This window comes from Poromitra crassiceps (assembly GCF_964638095.1).
Source record: "Poromitra crassiceps genome assembly, chromosome: 14".
Taxonomy (NCBI): Eukaryota; Metazoa; Chordata; class Actinopteri; order Beryciformes; family Melamphaidae; genus Poromitra; species Poromitra crassiceps.
In genome coordinates, this window is record NC_139633.1 from 8,762,557 (window position 1) to 8,782,290 (window position 19,734).

Below are 19,734 nucleotides of genomic sequence, written 5' to 3' on the forward strand. Positions count from 1 at the left end.
ATATATCTGTACCGTTTGGTTTGCACCAGTAAAAAACTATTTTTATAAACATTTTACGAAATGTGTATGGGAAGATAAATGGTGGATGAAAATCTCTGGTGCAGTGCTGAAGCAGGAAGTAGGCAGTCACTTTGCCTCTATAGGGGAGAAAATGGGGGGGGGTCAGAAAAAAAGAAAAGAAAAAAGACTCTGTTCTGTTGACCCCAACAATGGATGCAGCCATTCTGGAAGCATTGTTTTGTACTTTTTATTCCTGAAGTTTTATAAATAATAACTGGCAGCAGAACTAATATATTCATGAATCCATGCATAGGGGAACAGGGAAGCATAGAGACACTGCAAAACGCGCCATCATTCAGAAGCCACGCCCAAGACGGGGGAAAATACAAGGAAGCACTGCCTGACGACTGCAGCTAGCAAAACAAACCGCGGCTAACCGGGGCGAACGGAGGAACTCTCGTCAGATAGACATATTTTTGCGGGGTTTTACAGGGATTTGGACAGTTCTCTTTTTAGATAATGTCAAAAGATTATTTCAGTACACTTCCTCCAACGGAGAGGGAAAGGTACATCGAGAAAATGAACTCAGTTGGCCTGGAGCAGTGTCCCTTTTCATTGCCCAAACAACGCTGGATAAACGATCCCACACAGTGGCCTGAAGTGAAATACTATGACATGAGCTTTTAGGCATGTTTAAATGAATGAAAATAACGCTGGTGTAACGTCAGACAGATGGCATCAGACACGCTGGCGTTCTCCTACAGTATGTCACGTAGTTGCACACAAAGATCATATATATGGAAGATGAACTCTCCAACTTACTTTCCTTGACAGCTAAATCCACATTTTCTTCTCGCGAATGCTCAATGGCTTCCTTGTTTTGCTCGGGAGTACAAAAAAACTTTAATCTGCGATTTTTTACATGTGTTGTCTGCGGAGCCCCACCACACAACAGCTTTTAGCTATGTTTAATTCAAGGGAAATGACGCTGGTGTGTGGGAGTGAACGGAGAGCTTTCCCCCGTGATGGGCGTGGCCTATTTCATGCAGTGTCTCTATTGAAATCTCAAGTTCAGCTGTGGTCAGTGTCTCTCGGCCGACAAGATGGTTGAGCGAGGTTTCCCGTCTCGTCTCGTCTCGTCTCAGCGGGTTGAAACAAACGCAGATGATTTCTCCCAGGTTTGACCAACACACATGAGGTGTGCAGCTTTGCAGACCAGGCGTTACAGAGACACCTTCCCCCACCGTTCTTCTTAGATCTACGTCCAAAAGAGCGAGACTTTGTGAGCACAGAGCAGCGGGCTGCGTATAACAATGAGATATGATTCATGAAGATAACCACACACACGTCACGATGCTTTACTCCTGAGAGTCATGTATGTACGGTGAGCAGAATGGCTTCAAATCACCCAGAAGATGAATGAAATCCTTCACACGCAGGTGGCCTCTGCCCAGATGATCCTTCACACGCAGGTGGCCTCTGCCCAGATGATCCTTCACATGCAGGTGGCCTCTGCCCAGATCCTTCACATGCAGGTGGCCTCTGCCCAGATCCTTCACACGCAGGTGGCCTCTGTCCAGATGATCCTTCACACGCAGGTGACCTCTGCCCAGATCCTTCACACGCAGGTGACCTCTGCCCAGATGATCCTTCACACACAGGTGGCCTCTGCCCAGATCCTTCACACGCAGGTGACCTCTGCCCAGATGATCCTTCACACACAGGTGGCCTCTGCCCAGATGATCCTTCACACGCAGGTGGCCTCTGCCCAGATGATCCTTCACATGCAGGTGGCCTCTGCCCAGATGATCTTCATACACAGGTGGCCTCTGCCCAGATGATCCTTCACATGCAGGTGGCCTCTGCCCAGATGATCTTCATACACAGGTGGCCTCTGCCCAGATGATCCTCACACGCAGGTGGCCTCTGCCCAGATGATCCTTCACATGCAGGTGGCCTCTGCCCAGATGATCTTCATACACAGGTGGCCTCTGCCCAGATGATCCTTCATACACAGGTGGCCTCTGCCCAGATGATCCTTCACACGCAGGTGACCTCTGCCCAGATGATCCTTCACACACAGGTGGCCTCTGCCCAGATGATCCTTCACACGCAGGTGGCCTCTGCCCAGATGATCCTTCACACGCAGGTGGCCTCTGCCCAGATGATTGTGTCAAACACATTCTGTACATGTCCCGTCCAGCCTGTCAGCTGGTGCTCTGCCCAGACCCCCAGAGGCTGACCGCATGTCTGCCTGTCTGTCTGAAAGCTGTCTGTCTGTCTGTCTGTCTGCCTGAAACCTGTCTGTCTGTCTGTCTTTCTGAAACCTGTCTGTCTGTCTGTCTGTCTGTCTGTCTGAAACCTGTCTGTCTGAAACCAGTCTGTAAGCTATCTGTCTGTCTGTCTGAAACCTGTTTGTAAGCTCTCTCTGTCTGAAACCAGTCTGTCTGTCTGTCTGTCTGTCTGTCTCTGTGTCTGTCTGTCTGTCTGTCTGTCTGTCTGTCTGTCTGTGTGTCTGTCTCTGTGTCTGTCTGTCTGTCTCTGTGTCTGTCTGTCTGTCTGTCTGTCTGTCTGTCTGTCTGTCTGTGTGTCTGTCTCTGTGTCTGTCTGTCTGTCTGTGTGTCTGTCTCTGTGTCTGTCTGTCTGTCTGTCTGAAACCTGTCTGTCTGTCTGAAACCTGTTTGTAAGCTCTCTCTGTCTGAAACCTGTCTGTCTCTGTCTCTGTCTGTCTGTGTCTGTCTGTCTGTCTGTGTGTCTGTCTCTGTGTCTGTCTGTCTGTCTGTCTGTCTGTGTGTCTGTCTCTGTGTCTGTCTGTCTGTCTGTCTGTCTGTCTGAAACCTGTCTGTCTGTCTGTCTGTCTGAGTGCTACACAGCAGCGGCCCAAGTGTCTAGTGTCTGGCCAAGGTTTGAGTTGGAGCGACGCCCTGACAGCGGAAAGGGGACAGGATACTGCTCCTACACACACACACACACACACACACACACACATACACACACACACACACACACACACACACGTGCGCACACACACAACTGAGAAAGCCCTGGACCAAGAGAGAAAGAAAGTAGTGGAAAAGAGAGAAGGAAAGGTGGAATGTGTAAGAAAGTGAGATGGAGGAGAGAAAGTGAGGCTCGCTGGAAAGAGGGGAAAAAGTGTATGAAAGAGGTGAAGAGGCAGGAGAGAGGCCAGAAAAAGTACTGCAGAGATAAACAACTTAGTTCAATGTAGTGTTCACGATGTTGTTTGTACTGTGCACTGCAAAATATTGGTACCGTCCATAGCCTGTAAAAAAAGAGAAGAAAAAATGGACGTGGGACATCAATCAATTTCTGAACTCTCGTTTTGAAGCCTTTGACATTTTGGCTGTCGGCATCTTGATTATTTGGAGCCAGAAGCCGCTAGCCGCTAGCCGCTAGCGCGAGACCTTTTTTTTTTACAGAGCCGCCTGCTATTGGTACGTGATCGACGAGCTGCACGATCACTGGACAGGTGACCTGTCAATCACATCCTAAACATTCTCTTCTGTCGTCTGTTTGACTCTAAACGGCTGAGTTATATAAACAATCCACCCCCTGTACAGTAACAGTTGTCATGAAAGACATTAGCTATTGACACAAAGCTGTTTTTTGTACCTCCAAACCTTAACTACGGCCAAGCCACTCGAAATAGCAAATGCATCGATATCACTTTCACTTCACCACGGCAACTAGTTTGATTGTAAATAAATGGGAAATGCACGTCGTTCTTTGCTTAAATAGCATTATTATGATTATTGTTGTTGTTGTTATTCATTATGGTGTATGTTTCATCTTAGTTCTTCTAGTGCTGTCTCCTATTCTCCTTTCTATCACTGAGCAACTTTGGTTGTTGGTATATTTCTTGTTTTATTTGTATGCTACATGCTATGAGCCTAGTCACAAGCATTTCATTGTTCAGAATGACCCGGTGTCATACTGCACATATGACATGACAATATGACATTTAACATGACAAAATTTGACTTTTGGTTTAAAATGGTATAGTCATTCGAATAGGTTTAAATCAATAATAATTTATAATTTGCTTGCTCTGTCTATTTGATGGAGAGACTGGTATTCCTATTCTAAAGATGTGCTGAAGCACGGATGACACGGCTCGCCAACCAGAGCTCACGTTTCCTGTTTTCCCCAATCAGAGGCCTTCCTGTTTTTGTTTGCCCGCTCGCAGAAAAACCATTTGTTTGGTTTCTCCATCAGAAACACTTCCTGTGTTTGTTTGTCCCGTCAGAACGCCACAGACAGCTCGTCCAACTCCTCCCAGAAGCTGGAGAGCTCTCTGCAGCCGCTGGAGTCCTCGCCGCGGCCGCAGAGACACAACTGCATGCTGGGATATCGTCATGACCTCCACGACCCCTACCGGCTCGCAGACCACTACTTCCTGGACCAGGTGAGACGAAAACAATCCAAAATTAGATCCTGATTTTTTTTTTTAAAGATGCTGGACGCTTAGAAAATCAAATTCATCGTTAAAAAATCATTCTTATTCGCCATTTAAAGACCTTTGTTTAGCAAATCGTCACAGTTAAGTGTGTATATGGTGATAACCAATCACCTGAATTTCCGAAACATTGACCAATGAAAATAAGGTGACATATTTTTCCAGAATAGATACATATAACGAAATAAATGAAACCTTTCATATTGTGAAAATAATCTTTGCATGTCCCTCAAATTCACCCACTATCTAGTTCAGTGGTCCTCAACGTGGGGTCCAGGGCCCTTGAGGGGGTTCCAGGGTGGTCCCCACCGAACTGATGAATTATTCAACTTCAGCATTATATGAAGTTAAAATGAGAGAATATAGAAGAATGACTATTTTGATCATAGTTTTTCTGTTATCTCTCTACCTAACTAATAATACATTTATTTTGATCATAGTTTTTCTGTTATCTCTCTACCTAACTAATAATACATTTATTTTGATCATAGTTTTTCTGTTATCTCTCTACCTAACTAATAATACATTTATTTTGATCATAGTTTTTCTGTTATCTCTCTACCTAACTAATAATACATTTATTTTGATCATAGTTTTTCTGTTATCTCTCTACCTAACTAATACATTTATTTTGATCATCATTTTTTCTGTTATCTCTCTACCTAACTAATAATACGTTTTGCCCTGCAGTCTCTGTCCCGGCTACCGCGTCACGTCACCTTCCAGGAGGATGAGGAGATCGTCCGCATCAACCCCCGGGAACGCAGCTGGGAGCGGGGCACGGAGCACCGCCCGGGCCGCCAGCCCGAGCGCGCCTGGCTCACCGGCTACGAGGACTACCGCCACGCCACCGTGCGCGACAAGTTCATCCACGCCGACGACTCGGAGTCCTACGTGCACTTTGCCAAGACGGAGGCGCAGAAGCACGACTACACCTACCCACTGGCGCCCGCCCTGTCGCCCTCGGACTCGGACCCCGCCCTCGGACCCTTGGCCGGCAAGGGCCACGGCGGTGGCGGCGGCGGCTCGTCGTACCGCCACGGCTTCTCGGCCGTGGTGTCGTCGCAGCCGCGGCCCTTCCTCCCGGGCTCGTCGCCCTCCAGCAACGGCGGCAAGGGGCGGAAGGCGGACGCCGGGCGCACGTCTGAGCGCGCCCAGTGCGAGCACTGCGGCGAGGCCTTCTACCTCTCCGACAACCGGAGAGGCCGGTGCCAGGACGCGCCGGACCCGGCGAGGGCGTGCGTCCGGCGGGTCAGCTGCATGTGGCTGGCGGACACCATGCTGTACCACTGCATGTCCGACCCGGAGGGGGACTACTCGGACCCGTGCTCGTGCGACGGGGGCGGGGGCGACGGCGGGGGCGGGCGGCTGGGCACGCGCTGGCTGGCTCTGCTGGGGCTGTCTCTGGTGGCGCCGTGCCTGTGTCTCTACCCGCCGCTGCACGCCTGCCACCGGGCGGCGCTGGCGTGCGGCTGCTGCGGGGGCCGGCACAAGGCGGCGAGCTGAGGGAGGTGGAAACGCATCACCGAAAAACCCCAACGCAGCACAGGCAGGAGGGAGGGGGGGGGGGGGGACAAGTGTTAACGGCTGCTCTCTCTTGCCTCGGGTTAGGAACCCGGGTTTCTCAACAACAGATTCCAGACACTGAAATAAGCCAAAAAAAAAGAAAGAAAAAGTTGGTGCATTTTGGCCTGGGAAGATAAGCTCCCCCCTAAGGCAGACTGACAGTTCTCTCACCTCTCCCCATGGCCCACCTCTCCCCATGGCCCCTTCATGCTCTGTTTCTAGGGAGAGAGAGCACTCTTTCTTTTCAGGGGGCCTTTTTTTATAGCTGACTTATATGTTATGTATCACATATGCAGGTACTTTATACTTTGTACACTGACTCGGCGTCGAAGAACTTGAATTTTTTTTCAATTTACTCCCCCCACCCCCCACCCCCCCCGCCCCGCCCCTTTGGTGTATGTGCGGCCATTTTCTTTATATCCTGTTCCAATATCATGGCCTGCTCAGCTCAACTCCAACTAGAGGAGAAGTCCGACACTACACCTGTGCGTGTGTGTGTGTGTGTGTGTGTGTTTGCGAGAGAGATGGTGTGTGTGTGTGTGTGTGCCCCACAATGTTTCTGTGCGCTGAAGCCTTCCTCGTCTGTACTGCGGCTTATGGTAAAGCTAATGTATATAGTCTACTACACACAGCTCTCAACCGCCGGCATCGACTTTGTTCACTGACAGAAACGTGGTACTCATTGTAATCTTCTTAATATCCCAAAGATTAGTCTTTTTTTATTAGCCTATTTATTTTCTCACTGAATTGAATTATGCCAGCTAAAGGTGCGGCCGGGTTGCCAGCGAAAAAGGCTGGCCGGATTGCCAGTTGTGTGATTTGTCAGCCGTACAGGAGGAGACGCTGCCGCCGCCTGGTCTCTCCACTCCTTTTATGTGATTTCAAAACAGTGCCTAAACTATTACATAAAGCAGGAGACCCACACGCACGCACACACACACACACACACACACACATACACACACACACAATCTTAGAATTCCACTTTCCTTTTGGGCTTGCTCGACTTCTTCGGTCTACTTGAAGCGATTGTAACGCTCCGATTTCACAATCCTTCACCTCGGCCAGCACTCCGCGGTCCACAAATCACTCAGACGCGGCGCTAAAAACCCGGTACCCGTTATGCCTTAAAATGTGGAGGCCCGGGGATCGTCTGCTCTCCCCTCCTCCCCTCTCTGACGTGTGTTTGAGGCCCGGGGATCGTCTGCTCTCCCCTCCTCCCTCTCTGGGATCGTCTGCTCTCCCCTCCTCCCTCTCTGGGATCGTCTGCTCTCCCCTCCTCCCTCTCTGGGATCGTCTGCTCTCCCCTCCTCCCTCTCTGGGATCGTCTGCTCTCCCCTCCTCCCCTCTCTGACGTGTGTTGGAGGCCCGGGGATCGTCTGCTCTCCCCTCCTCCCTCTCTGGGATCGTCTGCTCTCCCCTCCTCCCTCTCTGGGATCGTCTGCTCTCCCCTCCTCCCTCTCTGGGATCGTCTGCTCTCCCCTCCTCCCTCTCTGGGATCGTCTGCTCTCCCCTCCTCCCTCTCTGGGATCGTCTGCTCTCCCCTCCTCCTCCCTCTCTGACGTGTGTTTGCTGTCACGGAAAGAGCCGCCGACACGTCAACGGCTCCGAGTCATCGGCCTAATTCGACACGTATTCTCTAAGCTCGGCTTCAACTCTTTACGTCGGGAGAAGGAAGCTCGTATAAAAACTGTGGACTCCCCAGTTCCCCCCCCCCCCCCCTTCCTCCCCCTGCGATGTACAATCAGCTCCCCTCCTCCTTAAGTCCCTCCTCTCCGTCCTGCTCCGTTTTGAGTGACACACCGGCCGGCCCAATCACACGCTCACACCGAAAAGCACAACACTAAAACCAACGATCGCTTATAGGTGCTTTTTTTTGTGTTTTTGTTTTTCTAAGCTAGGTTTGGTGGCAGCATCAGGGATGTGATCGGGAAGACGATAATAACCAGGTGTGACAAAAGCAAACCGAGCAGGAAAACAGTGGGTTCCCATTAGAAATAAATGGGAACGTTGTGTCCCGGGGAGAAAAAAACAACACACACACACAAGCTGAAATCCTGAAAACAACACGTCCCTGATTGTTGTGCCAAGGAAATGTCACTTACTGTAGTTGAAATTTTGAATGCTTGAGGATGTCCTTTTTCCTTCCCTGGTTTTGTCTGTTTAGTACATCCCGTCCTATGTGTGTGCGTGTGTGTGTGTGTGTGTGTGTGTGTGTGTGTGTGTGTTCATGTCTCTTCCGGTCCCCCCCCCGAAGTCCTAAAATGTCCATCCTGGTCCAGAACCGACGGCCCAAGCCAAAACTATTTGGGATTGGCTCTGCGGAATATGCTATCACTTACTAACTCCTATCCAGTATAATCAGATCCTTGTAAGAGATGTGATGTATCTGGGGGGGTGGGAGGGGAGGGAGGTGGGAAGGGGCTCGATCTGTTTCGTCGGGAATGGGAAAGAGTGTGTGTGTGTCAGCTTTTAATCGGTTGTCCGTCTCGTCCGGTGTTTGTCCGTGTTCTCCACATGTCAGAGCCATTTACAAGTGCCTGAACGCATCCTCTTATGTCTATTTAAATTGAAAAATTAAGAAAAACGACTCCCTTGTAATTGAATTAGACTTTTTTTTTTACGCTAAGTATTTTTACCTCTGTAAAAAAGAGCAAAAATTATATTATATATTATCAAGTGTATGTTGTACATTTTTATTTCTTTTTTTTCCCTTTTCTTTTTTTTTTCTTTTTTTAAATAACTGTTTCTAACATGTACGATGGATGTAGCTCTTGCTTTCGAGAAGGAACGGGAAGTACTTTGTAGATACCGAAGGGGTGCCAGGTCTGTGAGAAAAACTAAGTGAAATGTGTGTCTTTTCCTTCCACCTCCAATAAACAGAGAGAAAACAGTGAAACCACACGTGAGTCTGCTGGACATTTTTAATGTCTCGTATTAAAGGCGTTTTCCCATAAACATCCACTGTAAAATGTTGACATTTCTTTTAGTCCCCTATAACAAACCACGGCTTTTCTTTTGTATGAACGAATGGGGGAAATGATCACATATTGAATATAATGCATAAGGATTTCCTCTTTGCATTTGAAAACGTGACTATAAAATATGAGATCACTGAACCCATCATTTCTCTTTCCTGGAAATGCACGGATCATCAGTGCATTTCCAGGAAAGTCGTTTCTTGAAGTCAAATCATTGAGGATCTAAAAAGTCGAGGCCAGTGTGGTTCTCAAAGTGGGGTCCGGGGACCCCCGGCCATCCTTGAAAGGGGTTGCAGGGGGTTCTCCAGCAAAAAAGGGAATACTTTATTTATTATATTCCATCCAACACAAAGACGACGTATGACGGTTTTGGTCATGGCTTTCATACACCTTCTGTAATAAAACATCTAAAAGCAAAAATCTTATCAGAATGGGGGACCCTGGGACAAAATCTTATGAAATTGGAGTCTGTGGTCTAATTGTGTCTCAGTTTAAGCGTCCTTGATGTGAAGAGGTTTGAGAACCACCGAGAATCCACAGTGTGTAGAATTGTCAGCCAAGGCCTTCATGTGCTTATCCTGCAAGAACGGCCATCGTTCGTTGCCAGTTTCGAACAAAAAAAAAACTCTTCGTCTACTAATAAGTGATGGAAAGAATAAAGGCCTGTTTGCTTTCTGCAAGATGTCAGCCGCCGTCTCCCTCGGCGGGAACATGTGAGAGCTATCGAGGACGTCGAGCTGTTTCACTCAGGATGTCTCTGGAAAAGCATGTGGGCGATAATGATGGAGTGAAAGAAGAGGGGGAGGGAGAGAGAGAGAAGAAGAGGGGGAGGGAGCCAGAGAGAGAGAGAGAGGGAAGAAAAAAAGCACGTCCCTGAGGGCTCCAGGGGCCTGCTAAGCACAGCATCACGGTCCACATGTGCAAACATTTAAGATATCTCTCCTCTTGTAATGGGGTCACCATGGCCCCTCTCTAGATGCACACAGCAACCCCGCGCTCACTTCCTCTGCGCTCTTAAGAGCCGGTCGTGACCGGCGCTAACGTCGACCATTAGGCAAGATCATGGCTGTTTTTCTTTCTTTCTTCATACCCTAAGTGTTTTCTACCCTAAGATTTTGCATCCAAAGAGATTTATATATTCATAGAACTATTGTGGGTCTTTCTTCGGCCTGAATTGCCTGATATTAAAACCCCACACTGAGTTGAGTAAAGCTTCCGAGGAGCTATACGGCACATGGTAGACTTGGTCCAGCGTTGGGCTTGAGTTTGTACCCTCCACCTGAAACCCACGTCCATTCAGAAGAGCACATTGTTGAGGAATGTGTCTCTCTGCTCCCACCCTGTGGACAATGTGTGTTTTTCACTGTAAGCCTTTTGCACAAAAGCAGCAGCAGCACCTCAAGAATTCCCATGTATGTGCACCGATTTAGAGGAAGACTTCAAACGTTTTTTTTTTTTTGCGGGGAGGGGGGGGATACGGCTCAAGGCCAGGAGGAAGTGGCATGAGTCTGGGGATTAAAATGGACGCAGGCCGGAAGAGTCTGGATCTTTATTTCAGGCACGGAAAGAGCCTCTTCCTCTGGTGGCGCCAGGCTGCGGCCCACTGTTCCATTTCCTCTTCCTCCTTCTGGGTCTCTGAGCATCCCGAGGACCTCGCCTTCTGCTGGGGTGAATCTCACGCATCTCCATCCCTCCCTCCTCCCTCCCTCCTCTCTCCCATTGTTGTTTCTGTTTAACTCCACCTCCCGGAGATGATCGAGCACAGTGCTTCTCCACGTGGCGGTCCACGGACCACCAGGGGTCCTTGAGGAGGTTCCGGGGGGTCCTCAGCAGATTGTTCAACTATTCGCCATTGCATTTATTCACAAGAAGTTCACACGATTCGAGAATGTACTGTAGAAGAATGAGTGTTTTTGATCATAGTTTCATTGCGGTCTCTCTCTGCCTATGATAGCCTTGGGATTCTGGACAAAATCATATCCGACTATAAAAGTGGCAATTGTGGGCGATGTTTGTTCTCTGTTCTCTTCTTTTTGGTGTTTTATGGCAGTTGGCATCCTCAATGTTGCATTACCGCCCTCTTCTGGATCCTTATTTATATAATACACAACGGATTCTTTCTCTGATCTCTGTTCTCTGTTTCAATTTTTGCCCTGATGTCATAAATCAGTGATGCAGTCATCAGGGATGTCATAAGATGCAAAGTTGTGACATCATCAGTGATGTCATAAGAGGTCAAGCTGCAGTGTGGGCGAGTAAAAAATATTTTCAGATTTGGGTTCAAGAGAAAAAATATGAAATAGGGGTCCTAATGTGGCCTAAATCAGAGGTCCTTGATATGAAAAGGGTTGAGAATCACAATCAATCTCATGTCAGCAGAGATTGGAAAAGTACACACATTCTTTACATAGAAGTACAGCTACTTGTGTAAAAAGACTGATAAAAGGAGAAGTACTGATTCAACTTATTTACTCAAGTAAAAGTAAAAAAATGACAGACGGACACACAGCTCTCCAATTATAGTAGTAGGATTGGCTACAGGTGGTGTATGCTGATGGTATTTAATCTCTGGTCCTGGATTTGTTTGAAACAGTCACTGAAGAACTAAATCTAGGAAATGAAAATCAATAAACTGACAGTCCTTCAAGTCAGTTTTGGTGGAGCACGAAGTCCTTCATCACATGTGTTAGTGGGAGGGAGTGGACTTGGGTCAGGCGATGTGTGCCCAGCGCTTGGCGGATCTGGATCCGACACACGTGGGCCAGACTGGGAGGACATCTCTTGGCCTCCAGAAAGACCCTGAGTGCCTCGGGATCCACCCTCTTCTCCAGCTGTGCCTGCTCCTGGGTCACCAGGGCCGGGTCGGCGCCGTGGTCCAGGAGCAGCTGGACAAAGGCCGCCTGGCACCTGTTATGCAGCACCTCATCCAGCAGCCAAGAAGCCACATCACGGGTCAGAACGCCAGCGGCCTTCAGCAGCAGGCAGAAGCAGTCGAGGTGGTTGCGTTCCACGCTGATGTAGAGAGGAGAGCTCTCGAGGTGATCGCTGTCTATGTCAACAGCAGCACGGAACCCGATGAGTTCCTGCAGTATGTCCAGCCTTCCATCCCGGGCAGCACGGTAGACCATGGTGTAGCCGAATAACCTTCTGTTGGGGTCGGCCCCGGCTTCCAGGAGGATCCGGACGCAGTCCAGGTGTCCGTAGACCACGGCAAAGTAGAGAGCCGTGTAGCCTATGTAACGCGCTGGGTCTACCTGGGCTCCGTGGGTGATCAGGTAGGCCACACAGGCAGCGTGACCCCACCAGACTGCGTGCACCAGAGGCGAGTCAGAGTAGTACCATACAATGGTCTCATCGATCCGCCTTCTGAAGCGCTCTTCCTGCAGCAGGGCCTTCAGTTTGTCCAGGTCTCCTGCATCGGCGGCATCGTGGAGCTGCCGTTTGTCATGATCTCCTCGAGTAGCCACTCCCATTGCTTCAGGTCTGTCAGCGTACATCACCGACGTTATGAAGGGACAATTTGTTTGTGTGACATCACTGATGACATCACTCACTGATGACATCACAATTACTCAAGTTACCTCACTGATGACATCGCAATTGCTCGAGTGACATCAATGACATCGTCGGTGATTTAGGACATTGTTTTATCACTGATGTCACAATGTCTATGTGAAGGCGTACAATATGCAAAGTATTGCTGTAGCGCCCCCCCCAACTCCCCCCATGGGCGCTGACCTACTGTTGCAGAAGTCACAACAACAAACCATGTTGTTAGGGCCGCCCAAAGAGTGTTGAAGGAGAGGTAAGAGTTGACACATACACTTTTCACAGCGCCGCTTTTGGCCAATGGGACCAGTGTTGGGGCGGGAGTAGTTGAACTACATGTAGTTGAACTACGTAGCGTAGTTGAACTACATTTTGTAGTAGCTTGCTGGTAGTTCAACTACATTCATATTTGCATATGAGTCAAGTAGTTAAACTACTTTCTGGTCATTTTTGTGTAGTTTAACTACTCAAACTACAATTTTAGGCAATACAATGAAAGGAACAGGCACGGCTCCAGGATCTTTGCTAAGGGGGGTTTGGGGGAGGCTAGACCAATATGTGGGGTGGGGGTGCTAAGAAACAAAAGAGTCTTGTCTTGTCTCCTCGTCAGACCTACTTCAACAGTCAAAGATCAAGGTTTAAAGCTACAATATGAAAATGTTAGAAGAGGAAGTGGGCTATTGCTCACTCAGATAAATATGTGGATGTTGTGGAATGTCTGAAGGTTGTTAGTTCAATCCCAGCCTCAGGCAGCACCAGCAGTGTTTTTTAATCATCAGTAGTTTGAACACTGATAGTTGCTAATGAAGGAGGCGAGTCAGTCTTTGACTCTAGCTCAGTCAGATAAACAGCTGCTCACTTGTTCAATTCCAACCTATCTCACTCTTTATGCGCTCTGTGTTGTCAGTGTGAAGACTGTGTAGAATTCTAAAGGTCAACTCCAAACAGCTCATAGCTCAGCAGGTTGAGTCGCTCTGTCTCTGTCATTACCTGACAGGTGGACTATTGGTTCGATGGAGGAGACATAATAACAGCACCGCCCTGTCTTTAACTACGCCCAGCGGCCAGCTTTAATATCCTCAACTTAATTAGAAGTCTAATCAAAACTAAAAGAAGATTGTTATGGCTATTTACACTTTTATTCAAATACAAATAACTTTGCTGCCAAAAAACACACAGATGAAAGTTCAGTCTGTGCACATCCCAGGTTATAACTCACAACCTCTCCCTCTGAAAGCAGATGACATACACAGTGAACCACAAAGGCACTGCCACTGATGCTGTATTTCTCAAAAATAGCAGTATACTTTATTGAAGAACACTTTAATATCCTCAAATTAATTAGAAGTGTAATAAAAACTAAAAGAAGATTGTTACGCCTGTTTACACTTTTATCCAAATACAAATCACTTTGCTGCCTCAAAAAAACATAGATTAAAGTTCAGTCTATAGACATGCCAGGTTAGAACACACAACCTCTCCCTCTGGAGGCAGCTGACAAAGACAGTGAACCACAAAGGCACTGCCACTGAGGCTGTATTTCTCTCTGTATGACTTTTGAAGTAAAGTAAGTAAGTAGCCTAAGTAACATTTTATTTATATAGCGCCCTTCGCAGCACAAATGCACAGAGTGCTTTACATCGGTAAGAAAAGCAAAGCAAGAAAAGCAATACAGTGGAATAAAACAATAGATTAAAAACAACAAGGTACAATAAAAGCATGGGATAAAGCAATAAATACGACAAGTACAAAAGTAAAAGCAGTGATTGTTTATCGATTGCCAAAGGCCTGTCTGTAAAAGTGTGTTTTGAGAATGGCTTTCTGATGGGACGGTTCGCAGGGCCAGGGGGAGGGGCCAGGGGGAGGGCATTCCAGAGCTTTGGGGCTCGGTCACCTTTTGTTTTTAGGTGGTCGGATGACCTCAGTGACCGGCTGGAGGTGTATGGGAGGATGAGGTCTGAGATGTAGGAGGGCTGGAGGTGTATGGGAGGATGAGGTCTGAGATGTAGGAGGGCTGGAGGTGTATGGGAGGATGAGCTCTGAGATGTAGGAGGGGGTGTGACCGTGGAGGGCTCTGTGAGTGAAAATAAGTGCCTGGCTATAGGTCAAAATCTGAAAGAGGCTATATTTGAGCTTTCAGTCAATTTAGAAAGTTAAGTAGACTTGGTTGGACATAGCTAATCTCGGAGCGCTTTTGTCTCCTTCCTCTGGCTGTCGCCATTCAAAACTGACTGAGACTCAAAAAGCGATTGGGGCCTCAACACTGTGGGGCAGCAAGCCAACTCCCTACGCCACCAGGTCAGACCTCTTTATAACTGGTTTGAACTACTTTTTCTGCGTAGCTTGTAGTTTCCTAAACTACATTTCGCCCAGGGTAGCTTTGCTGTAGTTTCAACTACTTCCATGGTGAAGTAGTTGGTAGCTTCCTAAGGCTATGCTTTCAAAGTAGCTTCCCCAACACTGAATGGGACAACAGCACAGAACCGTGGCAGCCAATCAGAGGTGTCTCCTCCAGGCCAAAATGGCAGCATTGCTGTGCAATGGATCGATTAGGCGTTATTTCTGATCAATGCAAGTTCCTTTGCTCAATTATTATTTGTATTATTTTGCGGGTCTCAGCAACAAAAATGCATGTTCAGTCAGTCAGATTTCCACAAAGGTGGACCCACAGTGGACCCTTTGTGATGGGTGGGCCCGTGGCGACTGCACCCCCTGCCCCAGCGTAGGTTTTGGGGTTGAGCCACAGGGAAAGCTTGGACTTTGAAGAACTTCTCTGACCGAGAAGCTCTGACAGAAATGACCTGCCCTTGTGAGACTCAGTGGCTCACAGAGTTTGACAGCTGCATGACAATTTTGAGGTTGTGTGTTCGAGCCTCAGTCAGTTTACAGTTTTGAAACTAGACACCCAGACGAAAGACTGAAAATCTAGGAGAAAATGTAAGAAGTGTGACCCAGTGAGTCGGAGATTACTGCCCAGCAGTATTGAGCTTGTGGTTCAAGCCTCAGTCAGTGAACGGCGACAGCCAGAGGAAAGAGTGAAACGCACTCAGAGAAGAGCTGTGAGAGTGAAGGGGAGCCGGTGGTGCGATGGAGTTGTCGTCGACCACAGAGCCAGCGGGTGGCCAGTTCGATTCCTGCTCCACCACCACCACCTGAAGCTAGGGGGCGCTGGTCATCAGCCTATTGATATCAGTGTTCAAACTACTGATGATAAAAGTACACCACTGCTGGCATCTTATCATGTGAACATTTCTGAAGCAGGGATTTAACCAACAACCTTCAGTAGCACATCCATATATTTATCAGGGTGGGCTACAGCCCACTTACCTTGGCATAGAGTTGGGCAAGATTATGGACGAAAAATCCAGACTGTCCTTGTTCGGCATACCTTTTGTGTCGAGAATGATGTATTGGGCGTATTTTGACCCCCAGAGTGAGACCAGGTTGGGGTGATGGCATTCTGATGCCATGATACAACACTTGCTTGTATTATCAATTAATTTTTTCTAAATTCAGAATTTTATTATTTAGAAAAACAAATAGTCAGATAGTCACAATAGACTATAGTGTGATAACAAATATTTGTCCATACTGGTTTAATTTTTCCATACTTTTCCAGACCTGGAAAATACTAAAATCGGCTTAAAAAGGAACCGACCACACAAGCATCTTTATAAATCACTTTTCTTTATTTAAATCAGCGTTAGGCAGTTATGCTATGAACAAAACAGGAAAATAAAAACAAACGAGACAGTGACCAAAAAAAAAAAAAAGACAATGAAACATGAGAGATCCAGTTAACATTAACTGCGGTTGGCACTGGATAGACGTTCATGGAAAGAAAAAAAATATACACATTTATCATACTCAAAATAGAAGTGCCTCCAATATACATTATGTCGACCGCTGGGAGTAAAAGACGCGAGAACTTAAATACTAGTCTCAACAGCATCTCTACACGGAAACAATAGCGCCCTTTCCCCGTGTTGTGGTACCCGACGCCCAGCTCTCCATCAACCTCAGCCTCCGACTCCCTCTGCTTCTTAATAGACGAAAGTCTATTAAGACTATACGCTATAAGACTAGACTATATTATAAAGTCTATACGCCAGGTGAGCTACTCTAGCACCGCCACTCTGTCTCGTTCATTCGGCCGAAGATCGACAACGACAGAGGTAGAGGCCGAGGCGTTTGATGAGGAACAACATTTTACAATTGACTCCCCCCCCCCCCCCCCCCCCAACCCGTGTAGATGCCCACCGAACACCAAAGTACCGTCGCACAACAGGTGTCGAGTTCAGGGTCTTCGCTTCTGTGTTTGTCCCTTATAAATCGCCATCAATTCTTCATAAAAAACATGGAGGAACTTCTGTTACCACAATGTACTCCATTTACAATGGTAGTAGTGCACAGCAAAAAAGAAAAGATCAAATGAAAAAGAAAGAAATTCAACTCTTACATCCGACAGAAGGAAAAGCAAAAAGAAATCCCTCTCCCACAAAAGAAAAGCTCATGAAACAAGAAACTTTTGCATCAACATATTCCCTCCGCAGGTTAAACCGGGGGGAGGAAACCGACTTTTCGCAAACACCTGTCACAAAGCCTGGTGTAATCCAAACATTTACCAGCTTTATTATTATTATTTTTTTTTTACCATTTTACATTCCATTTTATTTGATAACAAACGCATTTTTCCGAGCACAGCCCTACTAGTTTTGTGCCGTGGTAGTTGGTGTTTGTCTAAGTGGCCGGCACGGTAGAGACGACGAGTCAATTAATTCCCAGCTAGAATCAATTTCCATCCCTGGTTTTAAACCTTAACCATTAGTATACAAGTGAAAATCAGACCTCAAAATATTTGAGTAGGGCAACATCACCCTTCTAACTCCTAGTACAAGAAAGGGGGAGGGGCTTGAATTTAATCTGCAAGAGGGGATTGGTTCTCGGGAGGCTTGCTTGGAAGGTTTCAGCCAATCCCAAAACCAGAGGAGAGGAGAGAGAACAGAAAGGAGGTGACGGCGAGATCCCCTCTGATGTTCGGGGGAGTATCAAGAGCCGCAAAAGATAAATAGATATATACTCTGCGATGGGGGGGGTGGGGGGAGAATGTGTGTGTGTGTGTGGAGTCCGTCCAGTGCTTTATCTGACGGTGACTCCTAGTTTCTCCAGCACGCGGACTCCTTTCTCCTGGTACTCCTCCCGGGTCAGCCAGAAGTTGTCCTTGTCCTTCATGATGTCGGCCAGCACGGCTCCGCCAAGGAACACCATGTGCTTACGCCTGGGAGGGTCTTCAATACGGATCTTAAATTTCTGCAAGACAGGGAGACAGACAGGGGGATATACATGAGAAGCAGAGCAAGGCTTGTAGAATGGTGCAGACTGTCACACCACAGCTAAAAGTATCTGAATTCAGATAACCCCCCCCCCCCCCCCCACACACACACACACACACACACACTCACGTGACACAGACCTGGGCTGTGTTCAAGAGCAAACGGTAAGAAAAAAAGGTAGTGTTTTGAACGTCCTGTTTCAAAGCGTTTGTTACAGAGACTGTCAATAGAAATGCAGAATCGCTCCCAAAGCGGATCAAACCATCAGATCAAACGTACCTCAATACCGTTCAGAGCAAATGTTTTGCATCGTAGCAAAACTGTGCAAGGTCATGTTTTCTAATCCCGTGTGACCAGCAAAAAGCTCATATTTGAACACTTAAATGAGAACTTGTAATAATTGCCATGACAATAAATACATGTTATGTCATACACCTGAGACAATAACAGTCATAAATCTGTTGCCCAAGGCAGCTTGGCTGAGCCGATGTTAGCATGAAGGACGACGAGACACGACACGGAAAAAAACATTAGCCGCCTTGACGGCTATTAGCGAAACGCAACTCAGTCAAAGCTGTAAAAAGACATACCGAGCTAAAAACCCGATTATGCTTGAATTAAGTTGGAGAAACAGGGGTGTGTCTTTTCAACATCCCTGTCAGGTTATACTGGTATCGGATATGGGTTACACCCAAGAAACTAATGAACGGAACATTTAACTACCATCAGATATGAGCAGCATTTTGAAAGTGAGTGTAACCGAGGTGAATCAGCGCGGATTCTTCGTGAGTCCCGAGTGGATTGGTTAAACTCACTCCCCAGGTATAAAGGCATGTTAATCAGCTCCGCCAAGGGAGCTAGCTCTCTTGTTGCGGTTAACATGTCGAACTCCCAAGCCGAAGGTCGGCGGTTCGTACCCACCCCTGGACAAGCCCTTAACATGGGTTGCTGCAAATACCACCCACACAACGCCGTTACATTGGTGCCGTGACCCGGATGTCCAGTGGGTGTGGAGTGAGTTTAAGGGGGTGAGTGTAACCGAGGTGAATCAGCGCAGATTCCTCGTGAGTCCCGAGTGGTAGCGAGTGGATTGGTTAAACTCACTCCTCAGTATAAAGGCATGTTAATCAGCTCCGCCAAGGGAGCTAGCTCTCTTGGTGGAGTGGTTAGTGTCTTTGACTCCCAAGCGTACCCACCCCTGGACAAGCCCTTAACTCATTGAGTGCCAGCCACTTTTGGAGAACGGACGCTCCCAGTGCCAGAGTTTTCAGAGCGTTTTCAGTGATTTCTCGAGGCCCACAGAATATTGTGTGACATTACTATGTAAACACCGAACACGCACAAAGAACGAGCTGGCTCTATTGTATCATCAGCAAAAAAAAGTTTATTGATACCATTTTCCGTTCTTTAGTTATGAGCCGGAGAAGATAGGTCGTTTTGAGCAAATACAGGCGTTTCAAATTATTAGCTGAGATATTCCGCCTTTTGTGAAATTAAGCATTTCAAGCACATTCACTGAGTCTGAAGATAATATTTTCTGATGTAGTGACGTGGTGTAGTTGTGTGATGCCCTGCGTGCCCCACCCCCCTCTCCCCCCCTCCCCCCCTCAGCTGCAAACTCCTCCCCACACTAACACACAGCCAACACGCACCCACTCTATTTTCGGAGCGCTCCGTTTTTGTTCCCAGCGCGATACGGAAATGCCAAACAGGGGAAGGTTTGGCCCTTCGGCGTCGGGTGCTGCCTTTCTGGCGGCTAATCATGTGGATAAACTATGCAGACAGACAGACAGAGGCAGAGGGGGGGCTCAGTTGTGTGCGCGGATTG

At 47.6% G+C, this 19,734-nt stretch overlaps 2 protein-coding genes across 2 annotated transcripts in view; one reads left to right on the top strand and one right to left on the bottom strand.

Annotated features, from left to right (window-relative positions):
• The window catches only part of spred2b (sprouty related EVH1 domain containing 2b), a 49,725-nt gene extending 41,305 nt beyond the window's left edge, over window positions 1-8,420 (top strand). Inside the window, exons 5-6 of the mRNA XM_083650601.1 lie at window positions 4,268-4,426; window positions 5,168-8,420. Coding sequence (XP_083506727.1) covers window positions 4,268-4,426; window positions 5,168-5,983 — 975 coding nt within the window. The 3' untranslated portion in view covers window positions 5,984-8,420. The remainder of the gene's footprint in view (window positions 1-4,267; window positions 4,427-5,167) is intronic.
• An 8,757-nt stretch (window positions 8,421-17,177) lies between these two features.
• The window catches only part of LOC310789349 (actin-related protein 2-A), a 33,328-nt gene continuing 30,771 nt past the window's right edge, over window positions 17,178-19,734 (bottom strand). The window contains exon 9 of the mRNA XM_083650976.1: window positions 17,178-17,883. Coding sequence (XP_083507102.1) covers window positions 17,713-17,883 — 171 coding nt within the window. The 3' untranslated portion in view covers window positions 17,178-17,712. The remainder of the gene's footprint in view (window positions 17,884-19,734) is intronic.